The sequence below is a fragment of the Lithobates pipiens genome, unplaced genomic scaffold (genome assembly GCF_037356315.1).
Source record: "Lithobates pipiens isolate NorthernLeopardFrog02 unplaced genomic scaffold, aLitPip1_a1.2 Scaffold_1, whole genome shotgun sequence".
In the NCBI taxonomy this organism is placed as follows: domain Eukaryota; kingdom Metazoa; phylum Chordata; class Amphibia; order Anura; family Ranidae; genus Lithobates; species Lithobates pipiens.
The window spans coordinates 174,887,692-174,913,919 of NW_027507685.1; the positions used below are offsets into that span (position 1 = coordinate 174,887,692).

Sequence of the window (26,228 nt, forward strand, 5' to 3'; positions counted from 1 at the left end):
ACACCCAGTACACACACTGTGCATCTCATTACAAAAAAATTGGGCTTGCACTTTTTATTTTGGTGCATCAACCAGCCCCTTCCAAGAATTGAACTGCCGTAAAGTTATATCAAACTCTCCAGTTTTTTTAACCACCTCGGCTCCGTAAAAATTCCCACCCCCTTTCGTGACCAAGCCATTTTTTGCGCCTTTGCTACTTTAACTGGTAATTGTACGGTCATGCAACACTGTACCGTAACAACGTTTATCTACTTTTTTTTTTTTTTTCACACAGGTATTTCTTTTGGTGGTATTTGATTACCACTGGGTTTTTATTTTGTGCAAAAGGACCAACAATTTTGAAAAAACAAAAAAAATTATTTTTTTACTTTCTGCTACAGAACAGATCAAATAAAAAAAAATAGAATTTCTTCATTACTTTTGGCCAAAATTAATTCTGCTACATCTCCTCATAAAAAAAGCAAAATCCCAATAAGTGTATATTGATTGTGTGACAGAGTACCTACAAACTATGGTGTGTGTATATATACTATATAGACTATACAGGATTTTTTTTTTTTATATACTGCGATAGTGCAGCGGGCAATCTGACACGAAGGCTGGCCATACATTATACAATACTACTGGACAATTTTCCTTTAGATTTACCAAAACCATACAATAGGTCAAGCCTAAACACTTTAAATGTGTATGGAATCAGGCAGGCCCTTGCACTACATATTTGATAGTAAATGTAAAGGAAATTGAATAAGAAAATTGTATAATGTATGACCAGCTTAACTGACACTGGGGGGAACTAACTGTGATATTAATACAGTGATCAGTGCTAATATTATACAGTGTCACTTTACTGACACTGGCTGGGAAGGGGCTAACATATAGGGTGATCAAGGGGTTAAATGTGTGCGTAACTATGTGAAGTGTGCTGCTTTTACTACTAGATCTCTGTTTCTCATTCCAACAGCAAGATCATTCTCTCTGTACAGAGCTATGTGTGGAATGGCAACACAGAGCTCTGTGCTGTGATTGTACACAGCCGATCAGCAGGTCCTGGCTGTGAATCATTGGGCAAGACTTGCTGACAGGGTCCACGGTACATTGCGGGAGGTGGTTTAAAGAATTTTCAGCAACTGATTTAATCACTTAGTGCACATGCAGCGTCTTCATCTTTGTATCCTTGTTTGTGTTCCAGTTTAAGCTGGTGCCCAGTTCAATGCCCTAGGTTCCCTGGTTGCCTTCTCTTACAGCTTCTTATGGAGCCACTCTTGCATGCCATCTTTTTATAGTGGGGGGGGGAAAGGGGGCAGCTGCCCAGGGCACAATCATTGTGGGGCCCAAAGCAGCTGCCCCTTTAGCCCCTTGTCAAGGAGAATCCCGGACCATTGATGAACAAAAATTCCCCTGCTCCTGATGATCACAATAGTGAACATTTTTTTTTTTTTTTAATCCTGCATAAAAAAATATACCACCACCGATACTATTTTTATTTTTTTATCTGTATAGGGGAGCAGACATCGACCTGTCATCTACCTGCTCAGTGGAGAGATCCCCTGCTGAGCACGCAAATAAGCTTGACTGAGTCTGCCCCATCTGAAAGGGGCCTTAGGGCTAAGGGCTAGGGTTAGAGTTAGCACTATTCATCACAGTTAGTGGTAATCATTAGTGTTAGCATTCTAACCCTAACAATTACTGCAAACTCTAACATTTACTGCTAACCCTAGCCTTAACATGCGACTTTGGACACATAAATGTTCCTGCACTACTTTGATGCTACTTGAGTGCCACAGAGAGTAAAGTCACATCAAAGTCGCATGCCATGAACAGAACTGTCATACTTTCTTATTAGCCAAAAAAATGTAATAAAAAAGCAAAACGCATTAAAAAAGCAACACGGTGATCATTAGGGTTAGCAGTAATCATTAGGGTTAGCGTTCTAACCCTAACAATTACCACTAACCCCAACATGCAACTTTTTAAAACAGATTCCTGCGCTCTTTTGATGCTACCTGAATGCCAGACAGTGAAAAGTCGCATCAGAGTCGCACTCCATGAACAGAACTGCCATACTTTCCTATTATCCAAACAACAAAAAGAAAACACTTAAAAAACACAACACCCAGGTATGTGTAAGTCACCATATGTCTATTAGGGGCACAGGGTGACTGAGAACCCCAGTTGGATCTTCTGCACTAACCCGGCTTTCACCGTATAACCACACCAGACTCAACATTTCCTTTTACCCCTGTTATCCAGGGTTTTGTATGTGTGCTTTGTAGTAAAAAACTGAAGGGGCTCTTTCACTTGCGACATTAATATTTATGAACAATCTCCCTCAAGAAATAAATGAAGATAAATTATTCCACCTTTCCGACTGCTGGAATGTTGTATGAGCTTGGTTTTATAGACTGATTTTTACTAGATTGTTCGAGGTGTGGCTGTATCCCATTGTGCTATTGTTTCTGTCTGCCTTGGGGGCAAACTAATATGGGATGTATATACTTATGTGGATTGGCTTACATGTTAATAGACATGTGCACTGCCAAAAAATTTGTTAGTTTCATTCTTTTTTTTTTTTTTTTTTTTTCAGGTCATTCGTTATGATTGAAATTCGTTATTTCGAATAAATTTAGAAATTCAAAATCTGGAAATTCAGAAATCCGAAAATCCAAAGATAAGAAAGAAAGAACGAAAATCCAACATAATAACTAACTTAAATTATATGTATTGGAATTTCCTTTCAAATGTGGCTGTTAGTGAATAGTGAACGTAACGAATACGAATTTATCCAAAGGTAAAAATTATCCAAAATAACAAAAGCCACATCAAAACGAATGTAACGTAACAAAATAATAATTAATAATAATAATAATAATAAAACGTTTATATAATTAATTTGTTACGTTCCATTCATTATTTTGGATAATTCGTAACTTTGGATAAATTTGTATTCATTATGCTCACTAACAGACACATTTGAAAGGAAATTCCACTATCTTTAATTTTAATAGTTATTATTAGTTGGTTATTTCAGATTTTTGGGTTTTCTCATTTTCATTCTTTTGAATTTTCGGATTTACGAATTTTTGATTTTCCAAATGTTTTTCAAATCTTTGAATTTTCTGATTTTCGTTCTTTTGAATTTTTTTTTTGCGAATTTTTGGCGTTGCGAATTTTTGATTATCCAAATTTTTTTCTAATCTTCGAATTTCAGAAAAAAAAATCGGAATTCTAAAATTTCAGAATTTGCCGAATCTTGTTGAAAAATGAATTCGGAACTAATCAAATTGCACATGTCTACATGTAATGAAACCCCTGTTAGCTATTAGATGCTGGGGGGGGGGGGGGGGGGAGGATTTTCCAGCAGGATCTCCTAAAGACCGTCTACTGTTGGAAAGCTGAATGTAGTTTACCCCGCCCTGTGTCTTTATGCAAAGAGGGGGGATTGCCTCCTGAGTGTATATCTCTTTGTACCTGTGTTTGAATAAACAGTCTTATGTTTTCCACCTTACACTGATGTCTCAACAAGTGACTGAGTGGGCTAAGGGATCTTGGATCGTGTTGGTACCGGATAAATAAATACATTTAAAAAAATCTTTTTGTACTTTTATAAATCTGATATTTATTGTAAATGCCTAAAAAGTCCACTACTAGGGGTGTCCCAACTTTTTGGTACCGGATAAAGGAAGCTTATATGGCAGGCATACTCCTCTTGAGTACAGGGGTCCGTCACAAGCGTTTAAAGCGACTGCTATGGAGCATTTTAGTTTGCTGCCATTCCACAGGCGGACACAATTTTAAAGTGTGACATGTTGGGTATCTATTTACTCGGCGTAATGTACAGCCCTCACATTTTTGTAAATATTATTTTTATATCTTTTCATGTGACAACACTGAAGAAATGACACTTTGATACAAATGTAAAGTAGTGAGTGTACAGCTTGTATAACAGTGTAGATTTGCTGTCCCCTCAAAATAACACAACACACAGCCATTAATGTCTAAACCGCTGGCAGCAAAAGTGAGTACACCCGTAAGTGAAAATGTCCAAATTGGACCCAAAGTGTCTATTTTGTGTGGCCACCATTATTTCCCAACACTGCCTTAACCCTCTTGGGTATGGAGTTCACCAGAGCTTCACAGGTTGCCACTGGAGTACTCTTCCACTCCTCCATGACAACATCACAGAGCCGGTGGATGTTGGCGACCTTGTGCTCCTCCACCTTCCAATTTGAGGATGCCCCACAGATGCTCAATAGGGTTTAGGTCTGGAGACAATGTTTGGCTAGTCCATCACCTTTACCCTCAGCTTCTTTAGCGAGGCAGTGGTCATCTTGGAGGTTTGTTTTGGGTCATTTTCATGTTGGAATACTGCCCTGCAGTCCAGTCTCCAAAGGGAGGGGATCATGCTCAGCTTCATTATGTCACAGTACATGTTGGCATTCATGGTTCCCTCAATGAACTGTAGCTCCCCAGTGCCAGCAGCACTCATACAGCCCCAGACCATGACACTTCCACCACCATGCTTGACTGTAGGCAAGACACACTTGTCTTTGTACTCCTCAATTGGTTGCCACCACACACGCTTGACACCATCTGAACCCAATAAGTTTATATTGGTCTCATCAGACCACAGGACATGGTTCCAGTAATCCATGTTCTTAGTCTGCTTGTCTTCAGCAAACTTTTTGCAGGCTTTCTTGTGCATCATCTTTAGAAGAGGCTTCCTTCTGGGATGGTAGCCATGCAGACCAATTTGATGCAGTGTGCGGTGTATGGTCTGAGCACTGACAGGCTGACCCCCCACCCCTTCAACCTCTGTAGCAATGCTGGCACCACTCATATGTCTATTTCCCAAAGACAACCTCTGGGTATGACGCTGAGCACGTGCCCTCAACTTCTTTGGTCGACCATGGCGAGGCCTGTTCTGAGTAGAACCTGCCCTGTTAAACCACTGTATGGTCTTGGCTACCATGCTGCAGCTCAGTTTCAGGGTCTTGGCAATCTTATAGCCTAGGCCATCTTTATTTAGAGCAACATTTTTTTTTTCTGATCCTCAAAGAGTTCTTTGCCATGCGGTGCCATGTTGAACTTCCAGTGACCAGTGATGAGAGAGTGCGAGCGATAACACCAAATTTAACACACCTGCTCCCCATTCACACCTGAGACCTTGTAACACTAACGAGTCACATGACAACAGGGAGGGAAAAAGGCTAATTGGGCCCAGTTTGGACATTTTCACTTTTGTTGCCAATGGTTTAGACATTAGTGGCTGTGTGTTGAGTTATTTTGAGGGGACAGCTAATTTATACGGTTATACAAGCTGTACACTCACTACTTTACATTTGTATCAAAGTGTAATTTCTTCAGTGTTGTCACATGAAAAGATATAAAAATAATATTTACAAAAATGTGAGGGCTGTGTGTGTGTGTGTGTGTGTGTGTGATTTATATATATATATATATATATATATATATATATATATCAATCTCTTTGGGTGTTCTAAGAAAATTTCCAGCAAACAAAAGTTAAATTTTTACATGTAGGAGTGCAAGTGTCAGAATTGGCCCAGGTGGGAAGTGGATAAAGTAGCGCAGTTCCGTATTGTAAAAAATGGCCTGGTCATGAAGGGGGTAAATCTTTTAGTAAATAAACATTGTATATATATTTTTTTGGTCTCGTCGATTTCTATTTTCACTTTTTTTTTTGGAACGATTGATTGTTCATTCAAACAAAAGTTTTCCAACACGTTCATTAAAGCCCCATACACACAATCAGATTTTCTGCTGATTTTTTTCCTTCAGATTTACCAAAACCATGTAGTGCAAGGGCCTTCCTGATTGCATACAAATTGAAACTCCTAAGGTTTGACCTCATATTATATGGTTTTGGTAAATCTGAAGGAAAGAAAAAAATCAGCAGAAAATCTGATAGTGTTTTGATCTTGAAGTGAGAATGTAGTGTTGCAGTGAGCGCACTAGCCATAGAACAATTGGTCTAAGGACTTGATTTTTCGTTCGATGTTCTATCCATGTACTGTATGGACAGATAAAGAATATTCATTTGCTTTTCTAATTATTTAGTGGGAGCAATGAAAATTGGAAGGAGCAGGATGGAAATATTTTCTGGACTATCTAACAGCGTATGTGTTTTTTTTTTCAATAAAATCCATTTATTCCAAAATCGAATGTTAAATCTTGAAATACTTTAAAATTAAATTGAAATGTTCCAATAATATTCTGCCAGTGTATGGGCAGCACAGTCCTGGACGTCACACTCAGCACAGGCTGCCCACACCCAGAGCTGACCCTGAACCGCATAGAAACTCCAACTCCCACAATGCATTGCTATCAGCCCCGACCTCGCCCCGTTGCATTGTGGGAGTTGCGGTTCATAGGGCGGAATCACGCGCTGGTCTAGGAATGGCTTCCTTGCAGCTCACATGGGAAGGGAGTGGAGGATTGTGGGAATTGTAGTTTGCAGTGATTCCCTCCATCACACAATAGAAGCAGGCCAGCACAAACCCTGCCTGCTGGGCTGCTAGAAGTGAGCGATCCAGCCTGCTCGGTGATCCGCACTTAGGTGACCGCAGTGCGGAGAGCGCCGCCTGAGCCTAGGACAATAGGCGTGCATGCGCGCTGTCATTCCTGCGTTGTCCTGTAGGCGGCCTCCAGGAGGGGTAAGTAGGTAGAAGGTGGAGGCAGTCTGTGTTTTGTATGCTGGCACAGTGCCCCCTGCTGGGAGGGGTTTATAGCAGAGATTTGTTGCATGTTTGCAATTTTCTGAGTATTACCATATTATATATATATATATATATATATATATAAATTAGTGCAGGCTCACTGTCACCACTAGTCCCTAGGCCTTTTTCTTCTAAGGGGGGCTTACTCACACGGGTAGACAAAACACGGCATTTACCTGAATACAACACTATCGCAATCAATGAGCCCATACACACAGCTGCGTCTACATGTGAAAATGTGTCCTGTACAAAAAAAAAAGTAGGACCCACCTGCAGATATTACATGCGTAAACATATGATGGTGTATAAACACATAAAAGCACATAAACACGTATCGAGACACATAAAGGAGTATAAACACAAACAGAGCATAGCTCCCAACTGTCCCTGATTTGGAGCAGTGTCCCTCTTGTCCTCCTCGTTTTGGTCTGATCTATATAGATGTATATAAAATGCATTTTTTATCTATCAAAAAGTGTTTTCCAGCGCTAAACCTTTCATCTGATTTCTAATTTGCTGCGCTTGTAACTTCCAAAAGCCAATATAAAGGAATAGTAGTGGTAAAAAAAAAAAGAACCTGTTTGTTTAACCGCTTCAGCCCCGGAAGATTTTACCCCCTTCCTTACCAGAGCACTTTTTACAATTCGGTATTGCGTCGCCTTAACTGACAATTGTGCAGTCGTGCGACATGGCTCCCAAACAAAATTGACGTACCTTTTTCCCCTACAAATAGAGGTTTCTTTTGGTGGTATTTCATAACCCCTGCGTTTTTTATTTTTTGCGCTATAAACCAAAAAAAGAGCGACAATTTTGAAAAAGAACGCAATATTTTTAAAATTTTGCTATAATGAATATCCCCCCCCAAAAAAATAAAAAAATATATATATATATAAAAAATAGTTTTCCTCCGTTTAGGCCGATACATAATCTACATTTTTGGTAAAAAAAAAAACGCAATAAGCATTGATTGGTTTGTGCAAATGTTATAGCGTCTACAAAGTAGGGGATAGTTTTATGGCATTTTTATTAATTTTTTTTTACTAGTAATGGCGGCGATCAGCGATTTTTATTGTGACTGCGACATTATGGCCGACACATTTTTGGGACCATTGTCATTTATACAGCAATCAGTGCTATACAAATGCACTGATTCCTGTGTAAATGACACTGGCAGTGAAGGGGGTTAACCACTAGGTGGCAGTGTAATGGTTAAGTGTGTCCTGGGGAGTTTTTCTAACTGGGGGTGCGTGGCACGTCACTGATCTCTGCTCCCGATCACAGGGAGCAGAGATCAGTGACAGTGTCACTAGGCAGAACGGGGAGATGCTTGTTTACATTAGCATCTCCCCGTTCTTCCTTCCCGTGAGGCGGTCGCGGGTACCCCCGCAGCGATCAAGTCCGTGGGACCCGCCACCCGACTCATGGAGGTCCTGGCCTGCGGCACGGCGGCAAATTTAAAGGGACGTACAGGTACGCCCATTTGTCTGTCTGTGCCATTTTGCCAGCGTACATCGGACTTTATACTTCAAAAATTCTGACAGACCTAGAAAGAGAACATGTTCTATATTTTTCCAACGGAACAAATTCCTATCGGGAAAGCCGCTCGTCTGTATGCTGTTCTGACATACCACAAACGACGCATGCTCTGAAGCAAGTACAAGACGGAAACTATTGGCTACTGGCTATTGAACTTCCCTTTTCTAGTCCTGTTGTACGTCACCACGTTCTTGAGGGTCGGAATTTGGTATGATCGTGTATGTGCAAGACAGCTTTTATTCTGATGGGAAAACCGGTCGTGTGTACAGGGCATACGTCTGACCACTGATTTTCTATTGGATTGAGGTCTGGACTTTAACCACTTCCCACCCGGCCAATGCACATATACGGCCGGGTGGGAGCCGTCTACTCCTGATAGGACGTTCAGGAACGTCCATCAGGAGGAGCGGGATCGCGCGTGCCCGCGCAGCGGCGCGATCCCGATGCGCCCGTGTCACCGGGACACGGCACATCTCAGATCGGCAGGAGGGCTCTGTGATTGGCCCTCCTGATCACATGACGGCCATGTCCAATCACGGCCGTCATGTGATGTAAACAAACAGCCGGTTGCTAGGCAATCGGCTCCTCCTCTCCTCACACAGAAGTCATCGCTGAGGAGAGGAGAGCAGATTGCTGCAGCCGGCTGATGATCAGTGAGTATGAGCTGTTTTTTACAGCTTTTTACTCACTGATCTTTAGTCTAGTGTAAACACACAACACACCACACAGTGTAAACACAGTCCCCACATATGTCCCCATAACACACATGTCCCCAAAACATACATGTCCCCAAATAATAAAAACACATGTCCCTAATAATAAAAACATGTCCCCCACATATGTCCCACTAAAATCACTTGTCCCAATGATTATCTGCACACATATGTACGTGATCACCTGCACACATATGTACATGATCATTTGCGTACATATGTCCGTGATCACACAAACCAATTATTATACACTTAACGGAATTTTTTTTACCAAAAACATGTAGCAGAATACATTTTGGCTTAAATTTATGACAAAATTAGATTTTATTGGATTTCTTTTAAAATAGAAAAAAGAAAATATTGTTTTTTATCCAAATTTCCACTTTTTTGCGCTTATATCGCAAAAAATAAAAAACGGAGTCGTGAATAAATACCACCAAAATAAATCTATTTGTGCGAACAAAATGATAAAAATTTCATTTGGGTACAGTGTAGCATGACCGCACAATTGTCACTGAAAGCGCTAGAGCGATGAAAGCTGAAAATTGGGCTGGGAAGGAAGGGGGCGAAAGTGCCCTGTATTGTAGTGGTTAACTAGGCTATTCCAACACATTTTACATGTTTCCGCTTAAACCACTCAAGTATTGCTTTAGAAGTTTAGTGTGTTTGGGGTCATTGTCCTGCTGGAAGGTGAACCTCCATCCTAGCCTCCAATCACACACAGAGTGGTGCAGGTTTTTCTCAAGAATATCCCTGTATTTAGCACCATCCATCTTTTCCTCAACTCTGACCAGTTTCCCAGTCCCGACTGCTGAAAAACTTCCTCACAGCATGATGATGCCCCCACCATGTTTCACTGTGGGGATGGTGTTCTTTGGGTGATGTGATGTGTTGGCTTTGCGCCAGACATAGCATTTTCTTTGATGGCCAAAAAGTTAAATTTTAGTCTCATCAGACCAGAAAACCTTCCTCTATAGATTTTGGGAGTCTCCCACATGCCCTTTCACAAACTCAAAATGTGACATTTTGTTTTTTGCTGAAAGTAATGGCTTTCTTCTGGCCACTATGCCATAAAGCCCAACTCTATGGAGCGTACGTTTTCTTGTCGTCCTATGTACATATACTCCAGTCTCTGCTGTGGAACTCTGCAGCTCCTCCAGGGTTACCTTTGGTCTCTGTGCTGCCTCTCTGGTTAATGCCCTCCTTGTCCGGTCCGTGAGTTTTGGTGTGCGGCTGTCTCTTGGCAGGTTTGCTATTGTGCCATGTTCTTTCCATTTGGTTATGATCGATTTGATGGTGGTCCTAGGGATCATCAAAGATTTGGATATTTTTTTTTTTTATAACCTAACCCGAACTTTTACTTCTCAACAACATTGTCTCTTACTTAGAAAAATAGAGGAATTTGGCGAGAAAATCTACTGTATAGGGCACCTCATCCCAAAATTCAAGAGTAAAGTGTGGATCTGGGGAGAAGGGGATTATTATGGTGCCTAGTATTAAGTTGATATGACATGAGGTACCAGAATTGTAGACAATTGAATGCAATACATAACATAAAAAATAAACATAGATTCTTTATTTGAGAAAACTATTCATAAAATTGTGTATACACTAGACAACACAATAGGATAAATAAAATAGTCGTCTACTTAATGTGGTATGGTCGAAATTTAATCGCTGGTCAAGAGAGTCCCAACATGTTTCGCCATTACCATGGCTTCTTCAGGGGAACCATTCTTTTGACCCACAGAAAGATGAACAGTAACTATAAATAAACAGACAATTATTTTTATTCAATATGATTAATTGAACACCGCCTGTTACCTTAGCCTAGGCAATTTTATGTATTAATAATCGATATTACAAGGTAGGCAAATGGGAAATGAAATTAAGTTTTTAATAGAGAAATATTATTCGTGGTTACATACATACCCTTGGCTCGTCCACAAGCCCACAATTGATGAGGTGCTCACAAGGGGAGGAAAAAGGAACATCCAGCCCTTTGCATCACCAATGGTGACTGTAGAGGGGAGACCGATCAATATAATTAATAGCAAAATAATTAAATATACATATATTGGTATGCATATTCCTGCATACCAATATATACAAATAATTAATAGCAAAATAATTAAATATGCATATATTGGTATGCAGGAATATGCATACCAATATATGTATATATAATTCTTTTGCTATTAATTATATTGATCGGTCTCCCCTCTACCCCCTACAGTCACCATTGGTGATGCAAAGGGCTGGATGTTCCTTTTTCCTCCCCTTGTGAGCACCTTATCAATTGTGGGCTTGTGGACGAGCCAGGGGTATGTATATAACCACGAATAATATTTCTCTATTAAACTTAATTTAATTTCCCATTTGCCTACCTTTTAATATTGATTATTAATACATATAATTGCCTAGGCTAAGGTAACAGGCGGTGTTCAATTAATCATATTGTATAAAAATAATTGTCTGTTTAGTTATAGTTACTGTTCGTCTTTCTGTGGGTCAAAAGAATGGTTCCCCATGAAGAAGCCATGGTAATGGCGAAACATGTTGAGACTCTCTTGACCAGCGATTAAATTTCGACCAATATTTATCCTATTGTGTTGTCTAGTGTATACACAATTTTATGAATAATTTTCTCAAATAAAGAATCTATGTTTGTTTTTTATGTTATGTATTGCATTCAATTGTCTACAATTCTGGTACCTCATGTCATATCATCTTAATACTAGGCACCGTAATAATCCCCTTCTCCCCAGATCCACACTTTACTATTGTCTCTTACTTGTTTGGAGAGTTCCTTGGTCTTCATGGCAGTGTTTGGTTAGTGGTGCCGCCTCTGGGGCCTTTCAAAAAAGGTGTGTATATGTAATGACAGATCATATGACACTTAGATTGTACACAAGTGGACATAATTTCACGAATTATGTGACTTCTGAAGGTAATTGGTTGCACCAGAGCTTTTTATGGGCTTCATAACAAAGGAGCTGAATACATACACACATGCCAATTATCAGTTTTTTTTTATATATATATATATATATATATATATATATATATATATATATATATATATATATATATATATATATATATATATATATATATATATTTATTTATTTATTTTACTTCACCAACTTCACCAAAAACATTGACCTAAAGGCTGTAATGTAACAAAATACCGTATATACTCGAGTATAGGCCGACCCGAATATAAGCCGAGGCCCCCAATTTACCCCCAAAAAAACTGGCAAACTTATTGACTCGTGTATAAGCCGAGGGTGAGACATGCCTGTCCATCCCTGTGTGTGTGTCCGTCCATCCCTGTGTGTCCGTCCATCCCTGTGTGTCCGTCCATCCCTGTGTGTCCGTCCATCCATCCCTATGTGTGTGTGTGTCCATCCATCCATCCATCCCTGTGTGTGTGTGTCTCCATCCATCCATCCATCCATCCCTGTGTGTGTGTGTGTGTGTCTCCATCCATCCACCCATCCCTGTGTGTGTCTCCATCCATCCACCCATCCGTGTGTGTGTGTGTGTGTGTGTGTGTGTGTGTGTGTCCAGCCTACCTTTGTCCCGAGCCTCCGTCCCGTGCCTTGCCTCCGTTCCGTCCCGTGCCGTGCCGTGCCTTGCCGTCGTGTCGTGCCTTGCCTTGCCTTGCCTCCGTCCCGTCCCGTGCCGTGCCGTGCCTTGCCTTGCCTTGCCTTGCCTCCGTCCCGTGCCCTCTTCGGCGGCCATTGTAAAATTCAAAAGCCGCGCCTCCTCCTTCGCCTGTGATAGGCGGAACACTGAATTTCCCAGCAGCCTGTGTTCCGCCTATCACTGACGTCGTATCATCCTCGTCCGTAGTACGAGGATGATACGATGTCCGTGATAGGCGGAACACAGGCTGCTGGGAAATTCAGTGTTCCGCCTATCACAGGCGAAGGCGGAGCCGGAGGCGCGGCTTTTGAATAGTAGAATGGCCGCTGTCTGTCTGCTCGACACGCTGATCGAGCGGGCAGACAGCGATGACTCGAGTATAAGCCGAGGGGGGCACTTTCAGCCTCAAAAAAGAGGCTGAAAATCTCGGCTTATACTCGAGTATATACGGTAGGTAAAAAGCCAAGGGGGTGAATACTCTTGCAAGTCACTGTATAAAGCTAATAAACACCTATAAAGATGCATAAACATATATAAAGGTCTATAAACACAAAAAAAGCTTCATAAACATGTATAAAGACACAAAAACACATATAAAAGGTGTATTAAAAAGGAAGTAAAGGCAGGAGAAAAAAAAAGGCATAATGAGCTAGTATGCATAGCACAACTTTTCTGGGAAGGCTGTCCACAAGGTTTAGGAGTGTGTCAATGGGAATGTTTGACCATTCTTCCAGAAGAGCACTTGTGAAGTCAGGCACTGATGTGGACGAGAAGGTCTGGCTCACAGTCACCGCTCTAATTCATCCCAAAGGTGTTCTTTCGGGTTGAGGTCAGGACTCTGTGCAGGCCAGTCAAGTTCCTCAACCCCAAACTCGCTCAACCATGTCTTTGTCAAACCTATATACACACAAAATGCAGAATGACATACACTAAAAGACTGATGATAGTAAAAAGAATGTTAACCTTTTGGTGACCATATAAGACACGTATGCAGTGGCACGAAAGTTGGGCTGTAATGTCCACTGCGGCGGGAGGAGGTTGTGTGCCGAAGGAACACCCAGCACATTGACTGAGCTGTCAAGGCTTCTGATCGGGAGCCAGCAGGGCATGCTCCTGATCATATGAGAGCTAATCACAGGGGTCACATGATACAGAAACTGTGCTGCCTACTGGGCATTAAAGGAGAAGTACAGTCAAAGCTCGTTTGGCTGTACTGCTGTGGATCACATGAGTTCAGTTCTTTCTGCACACTTGTGATGCGTTTTCAGCCAACAGCACCAGTCCTTTTAATGGATTCAAAAAATGTTACCATCCCGGCATGCCAGGAATGCTAACTGTTTCATTTGCTTGTTCTTTCATTGAAACTGTCAAACCATCAAATTGCTGGTGTCATTACTGATCACATGTGTAGCACCATGGCAGTTTGAACAGATGCAGCTTCATTGGCAGTAAAGGATAGGAGGGTTTAGTTCCACAGCCCAATTAAAAACCTGCCTATGCAGATAAGGGATGTTTGTAGATTAAAACAAACTGTGCAGTGCTGACTAAAGTTGAATAATACCCTTGATATAAATGTAGTCCATTTACATACCTCATGAAGCCTGAATAGAATGTTCTCAGGATGTTGCTAAGTGAGGCCTACTTGTTATTGCTCAGCTCCTCCATCACAGGAGGAGCTCTTTCTCTGATTCAAACCCCCTCACATACTCTTCCCCCCCCCCCCGCCCCCCGATGTAGTAGCTCAGCGTTTGATGGTGGAGGTGAGTAGTGACGACTAGGCCTCACTTAGCAATGTCCTGGAAGTATTCCAGTCAGGTTTCATAAGATATGTAAATGACCTACACCTATAGCAAGGGCTTTATTCAACTTTAGTCAGAGCTGCATGTTTTGTTTTTATCTATAGATGCCCTTTATCAGCATAGGCAGTTTTGTAGTAAAGGTGAATTATCCCTTTAACCACTTGGCCGCCTGCCCACCATCAAATGACGGAGGGGCAGTGCGGCTCTCGTTCTGGGAGGACGTCGTATGCACCTTGTTGCTAGGACACAGCGCGACCCCGATCTCAGTAAAAAGCTGCGGCTCTTTAACTTGCTTACTGGGCACTTAAACCCCCCTCAGTCCCAGACCAATTTTCAGCTTTCAGCGCTGATGCACTTTGAATGACAATTGCGCGGGCATACAACACTGTACCCAAATGAAATTTTTATCATTTTTTTCCCACAAATAGAGCTTTCTTTTGGTGGTATTTAGTTACAGCTCGGAGTTTTATTTTTTGCTAAACAAACAAAAAAAGATGCAAAAAAAAAAAAAAAAATCATGTTTTAATAGTTTGTTATAAAATTTTGCAAACGGGTCATTTTTCTCCTTCATTGAAGTGCGCTGATAAGGCGGCACTGATAGGCTGCATTGGTGGGCACTGATGGGCTGCATTGGTGGGCACTGATAGGCTGCATTGGTGGGCACTGATAGGCTGCACTGGTGGGCACTGATAGGCATAGTTAAGGCGGCACTAATAGGCACAGATAAGGCGGCACCGATGGGCACAGATAAGGCGGCACTGATGGGCAAAGATGGGCACAGATAAGATGGCACGGATGGGTGGCACGGATAAGTGGCACGGATGGGTGGCACGGATAGGTACCACAGATAGATGGGACTGATGGGCACTGATAGGTGGCACTGATAGGTGGCTCTGATAGGTGGCACTGCTGGGCACTGATGGGCGGCACTGCTGGGCACTGATGGGCGGCACTGGGGTGCAGCACCTTTGAGGCAGATTGGGTGGCACTGTGGGTGGCACTGTGGGTGGCACTGTGGGCACTATGGGCACAGACGGGGGGCACTTTTACTTTTAGTTATTCTTCAGGATGGCACTGCGGGAGGCAGGTGGGCACTGGCAGGTGGCATGTGGTGCCTTGCATTGCTGGCCGTGATCGGGACTGATGTCCCGATCACGGCCGCCGGTGATCGGCTTTTTTTTTTTCTCCTCGCGCTGTCAGCGCGAGGAGGAATAATAGCCGATTACCGGCTCCGTTCTATCACATGATCAGCTGTCATTGGCTGACAGCTGATCATGTGATAAGGGGTCGGGATCGACCCCTTACACGGATCGGTGATCAGGCGAGTCTCACGGACTCGCCGATCACAGAGCGCGCCGCGCGCGCCCCTCAGGGGGCGCGCAGGCCGCTCGTAACCGGGATGACGTCAATAGACGTAGTCCCGGAAATCTAGGTCCGCGCTAATGCCGTCATTCGGCAATAGCGCGGTACCCAAGTGGTTAACCATGTGTTCGGCTGTGTCCAGTCACAGCCAGTCACATGTAAATACAGTGCTGTGAGTTGGCTCTCCTCGCCTCACACTGACAGAGTGTGGGGTGAGGAGTGCCAATCAGCGGCATCTCCTCACAGAGAAAACCTGGGCAGGTAATCAAGGCACTGATTGTCAGTGCCCTGATTACAGAGAAGCCCCATCAGTGCCACCAATCAGTGGTGCCAGTTCAGACCCTCCCATCAGTGCCTGCTCATCAGTGCCCACCACTGCCACCTATCAGTGCTCTCACCAGTGCTGAATATCAGTTCCACATATTAGTGCCTCATCAGTGCACATCAGTGAATAAGAAAAATTACTTATTTACAAAATTTACTGACAGAACATGAGAACAACTTTTTTTTTTTCTCCACATTTCCGGTCTTTATTTTTTATTAAAAATAAAAAATAAAAATTTAGGGTAGGGACTGATGTGAATGTACAATGTATATGTAAAGCACTGCGTAAATTGATGGCGCTATATAAGTAATTGAATTATATAAAAAATAATAATAAACATCCCAGCAATAATTAACCCCTTGCCGATCAGCGCACAACAATATACGTTAGCACAATAGCACGGCTGGGCAAATGGGCGTACAGGTACATCCCCTTTAAATTGTGGCATCATGGGCAAGCACACCCACAGCCTGCAGGTCCCGCGGACTCTATGTCCACCAGGGGCCCGCTATCGTGTCACAAAGCGGGGAGATGCCTATGTAAACAAGGCATTTCCCTGTTTTGCCTAATGACATGACAGAAATCTACTGCTCCCTGTCATCGGGAGCAGTGATCGCTGTCATGTCAGTGGTAGCCCACCCCACCCACAGTTAGAATCACTCCCTGGGACACACTTAATCCCTTGATCGAACCCTAGTGCATTTTTATAGCTCTGATCGCTGTATAAATAACAATGGTCCCAAAAGTGTCCGATGTGTCCACCATAATGTCTCAGTCATGGTAAAAATCACAGATCGTGGCCATTATTAATAAAAAAAAAAAAAAAAAAGATAAATTAATAAATGCCATAAATCTATCCCCTATTTTGTAGACGCTATAACTTTTGCGCAATCAATAAATATACACTTATTGTGGTTTTTTTTTTTTTTAACAAGAATATGTAGAATACATATTGGCCTAAACTGAGAAAAAAAAATAAAAAATTCTATGTATTTTTCTGGGGGGGGGGGGGGGGGGTATTTATTATAGGAAAAAGCAAAGAAATAGTGCTTTTTTTTTCTTCTCAAAATTGACTTTTTTTTTGTTTATAGCGCAAAAAATATAACCCGCAGAGGTGAACAAATAACGCCAAAAGAAAGCTCTATTTGTAGGGAAAAAAAAGGACGTCAATTTTGTTTGGGTGTAACATCGCTCAACCATGCATTTGTCAGTTTAAGCGGCACAGTGCCGAATCGCAAAAAATGCTCTGGTCAGGAAGGGGATAAATCCTTCCAGGGCTGAAGTAGTTAACCCCCCTGACGGTATTCCCGAGTCTGACTCGGGGTGGATTTTTTATACCAAGAGCGGTATCCCCGAGTCAGACTCGGGACAGCGTCGCTGGATCCAGGAGGAGGTTTACTTACCTTCTCCCTCGGATCCAGCGTTGTCTCCCCGCTGTACGAGCGAGCCGTGTCTCGCGCGACGCACGGGCACGGAGATCGGCGCCAAATTCAAAAAGTGAAACAAACAGTAAACATACAGTATAATGTAATCTTACAGATTACATTGCTGTATGTAAATATTTCACATCCCCGTTGTCCCTAGTGGTCTGCCCAGTGTCCTGCATGCAGTTTTATATAATAAAAACTGTTCTTTATGCCTGGAAACTGGAGATTGCCCATAGCAACCAAAACTGTCACTGTACATCAAAAATGATTTTAGACCAGCTAGAAAACAGCGAGAATAAATTAGAATCACTCGCAGAATTGAGCGATAGCGATTTGTGGGGAGATCCGTCATCAAATACTGAAAAGTAATGACAGTGACAATTCTGCAACTGAGCAAATTTCAGTGTTTTTGATTTGATTACATTATTGAATAATTTTTATTATTGTTATATTATTATTTGGTACAATTATTTATAATTATTTATTATATTATAATTTATGATTTAATTTTTCAAACTTTATCATACCCGGGATGTCTGCTAGACTCTGGTTTGGACAGATTTAAGAGAGTTATTCCTAAGAATTGCAGGACTACAATATAAAACACCAAATTTTCATGCAAAATAATGGTAACGCTTTTAGCACCTAAAATCCGAAATAATCGTACCGCAAGGGAGGTTAAATATCACTAAAAGCTCTATTTGTGTGAAGAAAAAGATAAAAAGAAATTGATTTGGGTACAGTGTTGCAAGACTGCGCAAATTTATCATTCAAAGTATGACAGTGCTGAAAGTTAAAAAATGGCCAGGGCAAGAAGGGGTGAAAGTGCTCTGTATCGAGGTGGTTAAAGGGCCTCCTGGAGGCAACATTCAGACCCGGTTCACACTGAGGCAGCGCGACTTGCAGCGCGACTGCGGCGGCTTGCAAAATGACTTCTGTATAGAAATCAATGCAAGTCGCCCCAAAAGTCATACAGGAACCTTTTTCTAAGTTGGAGCGACTTGAGCCGCTCCGATTAGAGCGGTTCCATTGCACAGAACGGGACGCGCCTTGTCAGGCGGCTAAGTCTCCTGAGTCACCCCTGTGTGAACCGGCTCTAAGGTGTTAAATATAGTTCATGGTAAATATTGGGCTCCCTGACAAAAAAAAGCCACAAATAAACAACAAAATGCAGATTCAAATCCACTGAGACTAAAACCGTGATGTGTGTAATGTATGCATAAGTGCCAACATGAGAATCAAAGAAGGCAAACTGGATTAAAATGATAGAACAAGAAAAAGGCAATAGATTGGGAATAAAGAGTAAGTGGAGAATGTACAGGGTCCATTCACACCAGCACATTGTGGTGACCCGTAGTACAATGTATACATTATCACAACATGCAGAATTGCTTTGCATGTGTGTTGGTGCCTAGGGATTCTATTCATTTTGCATGGCACCCTACACACCACAATACACAATGTGCAGTGCATTGGGCTGCAAAGAAATGCAACAATATCTTTATTATCAGGCAGCAAGGTGCACTGCAAACCAATCGGTTTGAATGGGCTGCCTAATGCAGTGTGTTCCAACATGCGCGTTTGACACGTTGTGTTAGGCAGCCTACTCCTGCGGCACAGTGCAATGAGGTGTGAACAGACACCTAATATATTATGGTCACTGGTTTATCATTGTATGTAGAGGATATTATGCAAGGCCATATGTTCCCATTTCATTTGAAACCTTGAAAGCCAAGAACACTGTAGAGCCTTCCTAAAACAAATGGAATTGGCTTGTCCCACCTTTATCACAGGTTGAAAAAAAAGAAGGGAAATATTTCATATGGCAGGTCAGGAGTCTCCAAATGTTCTAATCAAAGGGCCAGTATACTGTCCTTCAGGCTTTAGTGGGGCTGGACTGTGCCCAGTGGGAGTAAGCAATGTCCAATATTTGGCATTAAAGGGGAGAAATAGTTGGTGTCAGTTGGATGAATGGTGCCCCATTTTTGTTGTCTGTGGAAGGAATAGTGCCCCATTGTTGGTGTCCGTGGCAGAAATATTTCCTCAAGGGCCAGATAAAAGCAAACAAAGTACCGCAGCCGGCCCTAGGGCCACAGTTTGGAGACCACTGTTATAGGTCATGGGTAAGATCGTGCATATCCTTTCTTTATGTCCCTGTGGCCAACTGCACATGTAAAACCCCTGGTTAGTACAGATATGGCCTCATATTATAGAGCCATTCATTTCAGCTTTTTTAGACTAACTGGCTATCATTAGTGAAATGTATGGCTTCAATGGGGCAGGGCTTATGGGCCAACACAACTAGATTGGGTATGGTCTAAAATAGGGGTTTTTAACCTGAGGTACATGGACCTCCTAAGTGGTCCATGGGTGGGTTTCAGAGTTTCGGGTGTCCTGATTAAAAAGTCATAGCTGCCTTAGTTGTCAAAGATGGGGCCAACTTAGACACATTATGGTTCCCTTTGTGTCCCACTAAGGCGAAAACAGAATTAAATCGTAGTGAGGGCAGACAGCTTTTTGCCATAATGACATGCTTGCACACTAAGCCATACTTGCCTCTGGCTGCATTCTGCTCCAGCAATGTGAGGTCTGAGATCCTTGCATCCACTCTGTTCCTGCTGCTGCCATATCCTCTTCTGGGTCCACCACCTTTTTTTCTTTACCAACTGGGCTGGCATTGTCCACGTATCTCCCACATATGTAGACTGGGGATACATTATCTTCACACCCGGCTCCATTCCCACCATCCCCGCCATCTGTAGGATGCCAGGACTGTGCACGGTGCTCGGCATGTGCTGTAAAGAGTGTGAAAAAAAAAAAAACATTGGCAGCTAAATTGGTTATTTTGGCTGAAGAGAATTTTGAATTCTTTTCTATTGCAAGGTCCTACTTACTGGTAAATTTTAGGGTTTACTTATGCTTTAGGTTGTAGGCCATTTAAACCGATGCATAATTGTTGTTGCATCAGCATGGACCTCCCATAGATTAGGATTGGAAGTGCACAAATCCTGTAGTGCCCTACAAATAGTGACTAGGTTGCTGATTCTGGCCTTTACTCTCCTGCCTCTTGTACTTAAATAATGACCCTTCACATTGATGGGGTGGTCTGCCTAATAAAGCATAAAGCACAGAAAATACACTCACTGCTCCCTATTGTGTTTTTTTATTTTTTTTTCAGGTGAAGGGTGGCTCCAGTTACCAACAGGGAGTTGTGAAAAGTGGAAGTCAAGATTTGCCTATTAGAGCGCTCACGTTTTTTGGTCTTCTGAGATGCTCAAGGTACTGAATGCACATATGGCACTAACCTTTAATATTCGCAAAATTGTCATTAAATTTGTCAAGAGGGCACATTACATGAGAGCAAGGCACATTATGCAGCACATTACATAGGCACACAGCTCAATACAGCACATTATAGAGCACTATGTCGGCAACCTCCCTCCTGAAACAAACATACCAGGTCACATACCATCAACATGGGAACATGGTGCTTGTCCCTGTGTGTTGAAGGCATGTGGCCTGGTATGGTTCGGGGTGGGGGGCTCGCTCGTCCCCTCCCTTTCCTGACCTGCCGGGCTGCATGCTCGGATAAGGGTCTGGTCTGGATTTGGGATGGGAACCCCATGCCATTTTTTTTTTTTTTTAACAAATGCTGGCATGGAGTCCCCCTCCAAATCGATACCAGACACAAAGGGCCTGGTATGGGTTGGGGGGGGGGGGGGGGCACGTCTTTTTCTTTTCTTTAATTGAAGTCTATTACATGCAAAACGCAATCTGCTGCAGGGAAAAAGTCTCTTTCCAAAAAATGTATCGGCTAAAAAAACACATAGATGTGAACGTGTACCTTAGGAAACCGTGTTAAATAGACTGTAATGCGTTTCTGCAAGCTACAAAATGCACTAAACACATAGAATGTAGGGTTAAGAAGCCAGGAGTGGGGATGAAGGCATTTTACTACTAGTCATCAATCTTGGGTTACCATTCAAGAACATCCTATTGAGTTTTTTTTGTTTTTCATCTGGTAACTTATTGTTTTCTCTTTCAATTATTTTTTCGCTTCATTTCTCTTTGAAATTGTTTAAGCTTACAGGCAATATCATATTGTCAGGGGTCGCCAAACTTTCTAAACAAAGGGCCTGTTTACTGTGCTTGAGACTTTTTAGGGGGCCCGGACCGTGGCCAGTGGGAGTAAACAATGTCACATCTTTGATATTAAGGAAAATGCAATATTTCACAAACGTGAGTACATCACTCACCGTTTTGTAAATATATTATTACATCTTTTCATGTGACAACACTGAAGAAATTACACTGCTACAATGTAAAGTAGTGAGTGCACAGTTTGTATAACAGTGTAAATTCGCTGTCCCTTCAAAATAACTCAACACAACCATTAATGTCTAAACCACTCACAACAAAATGCAAAATGTAGTGTTATTGCTCTCACTCTCTCATACTGGTCACTGGAAGTTCAACATGGCACCTCCATGGCAAAGAACTCTCTGAGGATCTGAAAAAAAGAATTGTTGCTCTACATAAAGATGGCCTAGGCTACACGAAGATTGCCAATACCCTGAAATTGAGCTGCAGCACAGTGGCCAAGACCATACAGCGGTTTAACAGGACAGGTTCCACTCAGAACAGACCTTGCTATGGTCGACCCAAAGAAGTTGAGTGCACGTGCTCGGAGTCATATCCAGAGGTTGTCTTTGAGAAATAGACATATGGGTGCTGCCAGCATTGCTACAGAGGTTGAAGGGGTGGGAGATTAGCCTGTCAGTGCTCAGACCATACACCACATACTGCATCAAATGGGTTTTCATGGCTGTTGTCCCAGAAGGAAGCCTCTTCTAAAGATGTTGCACAAGAAAGCCCGCAAACAGTTTGCTGAAGACAAGAAAACTAAGGATATGGATTACTGTCCTGTGGTCTGATGAGACCAAGATAAACTTATTTCGTTCAGATGGTGTCAAGTGTGTGTGGCAGCAATCAGGTGTGTCTTGCCTACAGTCAAGCATGGTGGTGGGAATGTCATGGTCTGGGGCTGTATGAGTGCAGCCGGCACTGGGGAGCTACATTTTTCATTGAGGAAACCATGAATGCCAACATGTACTTTGACATACTGAAGCAAAGCATGATCCCCCTCACTTCGGAGACTGGGCCACAGGGCAGTATTACAACATAACGACCCTAAACACACGGTAGAAATGGGAAAGGGGGGACTTTTAAGGTGCCACAAAGAAAGAACTATATTGTGTATAGTAAAAATACCAACGTTTTGTTTAGTACATCAGATTAAAAAAGTATAACAATCTCCAATTTTAAAATTGCATATTTGTGAAAGTATATTATGTTAAAATATTGGAGAGTGTTATACTTTTGATAATCTGATGTATTAAATACAATTTTGTATTTTTACTATACATGATATAGTTCTTTGTTTCTGGCACCTTAAAAGTCCCCCCTTTCCCATTTCTAACTCTTCCTAACAATTTGGGATGTGGTGCCTAGCTCCACATATGCTTAGCGGATATAAATATATTGGGCCCTAAACACACCTCCAAGATGACCACTGCCTTGCTAAAGAAGCTGAGGGTAAAGGTGATGGATTGGCCAGGCATGTCTCCAGACCTAACCCCTATTGAGCATCTGTGGGGCATCCTCAAACGGAAGGTGGAGGAGCACAAGGTCTCCAACATCCACCAGCTCCGTGATGAGGTCATGGAGGAGTGGAAGAGGACTCCAGTGGCAACCTGTAAAGCTCTGGTGAACTCCATGCCCAAGATAATGCTGGCCACACAAAATATTGACACTTTGGGCCCAAGTTGGACATTCTCACTTAGGGGTGTACTCACTTTTGTTGCCAACGGTTTAGACATTATGGCTGTGTGTTGAGTTATATTGAAGGTGCAGCAAATTTTACACTTTTATACAAGCTTTACACTCACTACTTTACATTGTAGCAAAGTGTCATTCCTTCAGTTTTGTCATATGAAAAGTTAGAATAAAATATTTACAAAAATGTGAGGGGAGTACTCACTTTTGTGAGATACTGTACTAGTGCCCCACCGTTGGTGTCAGTGGGAGGAATATGGCCCCTTGGGGTCAGTGGAAGGAATAGTGCCCCACTGTTGGTGTCAGTGGGAGGAATATGGCCCCTTGGGGTCAGTGGAAGGAATAGTGCCCCACTGTTGGTGTCAGTTGGGGGAATAGTGCAAGTCGGCCAGATAAGGGTATGCAAAGGGCCGTAGTTTGGAGACCACTGTCCTAGAGCAAGAAATTACTGTTTATCTTAATATATACTGTAGCCTGTGTGTTTGTAAAGGGTTAAGCCTATTCCCTTTTGTAATGAATAGAAGCCTGTTGTATTGCAAAATGGGGTATAGGGGAATGTTGGCTTGTTAGCCCAATGTCAATCACATTTTTTGTTTTTTTCTTGAACATGTGTGTTTTTTTTTGTTTTTTATATATAGTAAGCACGTCAGAACTTTTATATTTTTCTGTGTATCTCTGTCAACAGTGCTGGCCTGAGCAGTCAGGAGTAAGCTATTTAATCCTGGCAAATCAACGATTTTAGGAGCCACTTTCATGGTTTTGCTTGGAAGAAGATCATGGGCCCACCTAGGAAAAGAGCCTCATCCAGGACATCTAAAGGAGTTCCTATAACACAAAAGAAGCAAAGAACGGATAATTCTTCACCAGACCCAACTGCTCCCACTGAAGAATGGATAGAACAGCATGCAGTTCTATGCAAAACAAAATCAAACATAACAGAAGAGTGCGGAGTAAAGCGAGAGCCAGAAGAAGAGCAATCAGATCCTAATAGAATAAACGGAGAAGTCAGTGGCTTGGCAGATGTACCTCTCGTACAAGGTATCAGCCTAGAAAAATATAACAAAATTAAAGAAGAGCAGGAGGAATGTGACATCAGTCAGAGTACAAACCAAGAACTTGAGGGACATTCTTTTGGTCCACCATTCAAAGTGGACCTCGAAGACCAAAAATGGATGGTGAAAGATAATGATGAGAATCAAAATGTGACCACAGTGGCAGAAGAGAAAAGGTTAAAGCCATATACTTGTTTCTGTGGGAAAAGCTACACCTGTACCTCACATCTGAATAGACATCATCGGAAGACCCATGGCTCACAAATCCAGCCTAGGGAACACTACAATAGTGTAATCCGTGAAAAGAAACCCATAGAACGATGTTTTACCTGCCAGTGTGGAAAACAGTACACTCGCAACTCAAACCTGAGAAGACACCAAAACAGTTGTAGTGAGCAAGCTCCACCAGCGACTACAGAGTGCGCTGCCACATATCGTATTGTAGAGGACCAGGAGGAAAAAATAAAGCCCTATGTCTGTGCTTGCGGCAAGAGCTACACATGCTCCTCTCATCTATATAGGCATCAGAGAACCCATCTGGATTCCGACAGCCAAACCGCAAGGCGCTTTATATGTGAGTGCGGGAAAGCGTACAGCTGTAGCTCACACCTTTATAGACATCGAAAAACGCACGTAAAAACTGAAGAGAAGGTTCTTCCAGAAGGGCGTCCAGTAAAAGAAGACCCAGACAACTTAGAGCAAATGATGAAACCCCATTTGTGTTTCTGTGGGAAGCGTTATACTTGCAGTTCTCATCTCTATAGACATCAAAAGGCTCACCATGTACAGAATTTGCCTCTTGGAGAGAACCACGAGGCTGAGGACAATGAAACAGGGAAGCGTTACAAGTGCGATTGTGGTAAAAGCTACACTAGCAGCTCTCATCTGTACAGACATCAAAGAACACATAAGAATCAGGATTTGACTGAGGAAGTCAATGACTTAGATCATGATAGTGAGGTTGAGTTTGAGGAATGTAGACAGAAGCCATACACGTGCGAGTGTGGGAAAAGTTTCATTCTTAGCTTTTCCCTTTTACTGCACAAGAAAATACATTGTCGGTGGAAGCACACCACAGATTGTGATTCACCAGGTCACTGATGTGGAAAAAATGTAAAGCCTAAGGCAGGGGTGCCTTCATGGAATGAAATGCATGAATGAATTTTGACTTTTTTGAATAGCATAATAAACATTTTCCTTCAGCAGCTGCTGAATGCTGGCAGGAGGGAGAGGAGAAGCTGGCTTTCAGCAGTTTCAGGAGGAAAATGGAGATGATTGGTTCCTGTATATGCTGCTCCTGCCACCCTTCTTGTCAAGTGTAAAAAAAAGAATGACTGGGAGGCCACACTGGCCCTCTGGAGCATGGGGAAGGTTCATCATTATGACTCCTGATGCTACATCAGTGGTGGGGGGTGGGGGAGGTGGGGTTGGGTGTAAAAAAAAAAAAAAAACACATCTCAACTATGAGGTTTTACAACCCCCCCCCCCCCCCCCAAACCACAAATGTAAACAAACACTTAGTGTCTAAGTCCCCTATAATATGTTTTCACACTGATGCGCTGTGGGTTACCCACACCACAAGGCACCTGCAGCTTTCATGCGTGTTAGCTGCGCTTTGTCATAGCCTTCTATTATATCTTGCAGGTGTGGTGCACTTTAAGAAAGCAAACCAAATCTCCTGAATTCAGTTTTGAGGTCGAAGGCCACATCAGAGGGCAACATGTTGAGCACCCCTGCCCTAAGGCCTCATGCCAAGAGTTTAGCCCCTGTGCATAAGATCCCAACATT

At 42.4% G+C, this 26,228-nt stretch overlaps 1 protein-coding gene across 1 annotated transcript; it reads left to right on the top strand.

Moving 5' to 3' along the window:
• Positions 1-6,401: 6,401 nt before the first annotated feature.
• Positions 6,402-25,868, top strand: LOC143979411 (uncharacterized). The gene is made up of 3 exons (XM_077478932.1): positions 6,402-6,677; positions 20,732-20,832; positions 24,074-25,868. The coding sequence occupies exon 3, from the start codon at positions 24,165-24,167 to the stop codon at positions 25,539-25,541; it is 1,377 nt and encodes a 458-aa protein (XP_077335058.1). The 5' UTR covers positions 6,402-6,677; positions 20,732-20,832; positions 24,074-24,164; the 3' UTR covers positions 25,542-25,868.
• The last annotated feature ends 360 nt before the right edge of the window (positions 25,869-26,228 follow it).

What these genes read in the sequence shown, in the direction of transcription:
- LOC143979411 (XM_077478932.1), top strand. Translation starts at nt 24,165, where the DNA reads ATGGGCCCACCTAGGAAAAGAGCCTCATCCAGGACATCTAAAGGAGTT.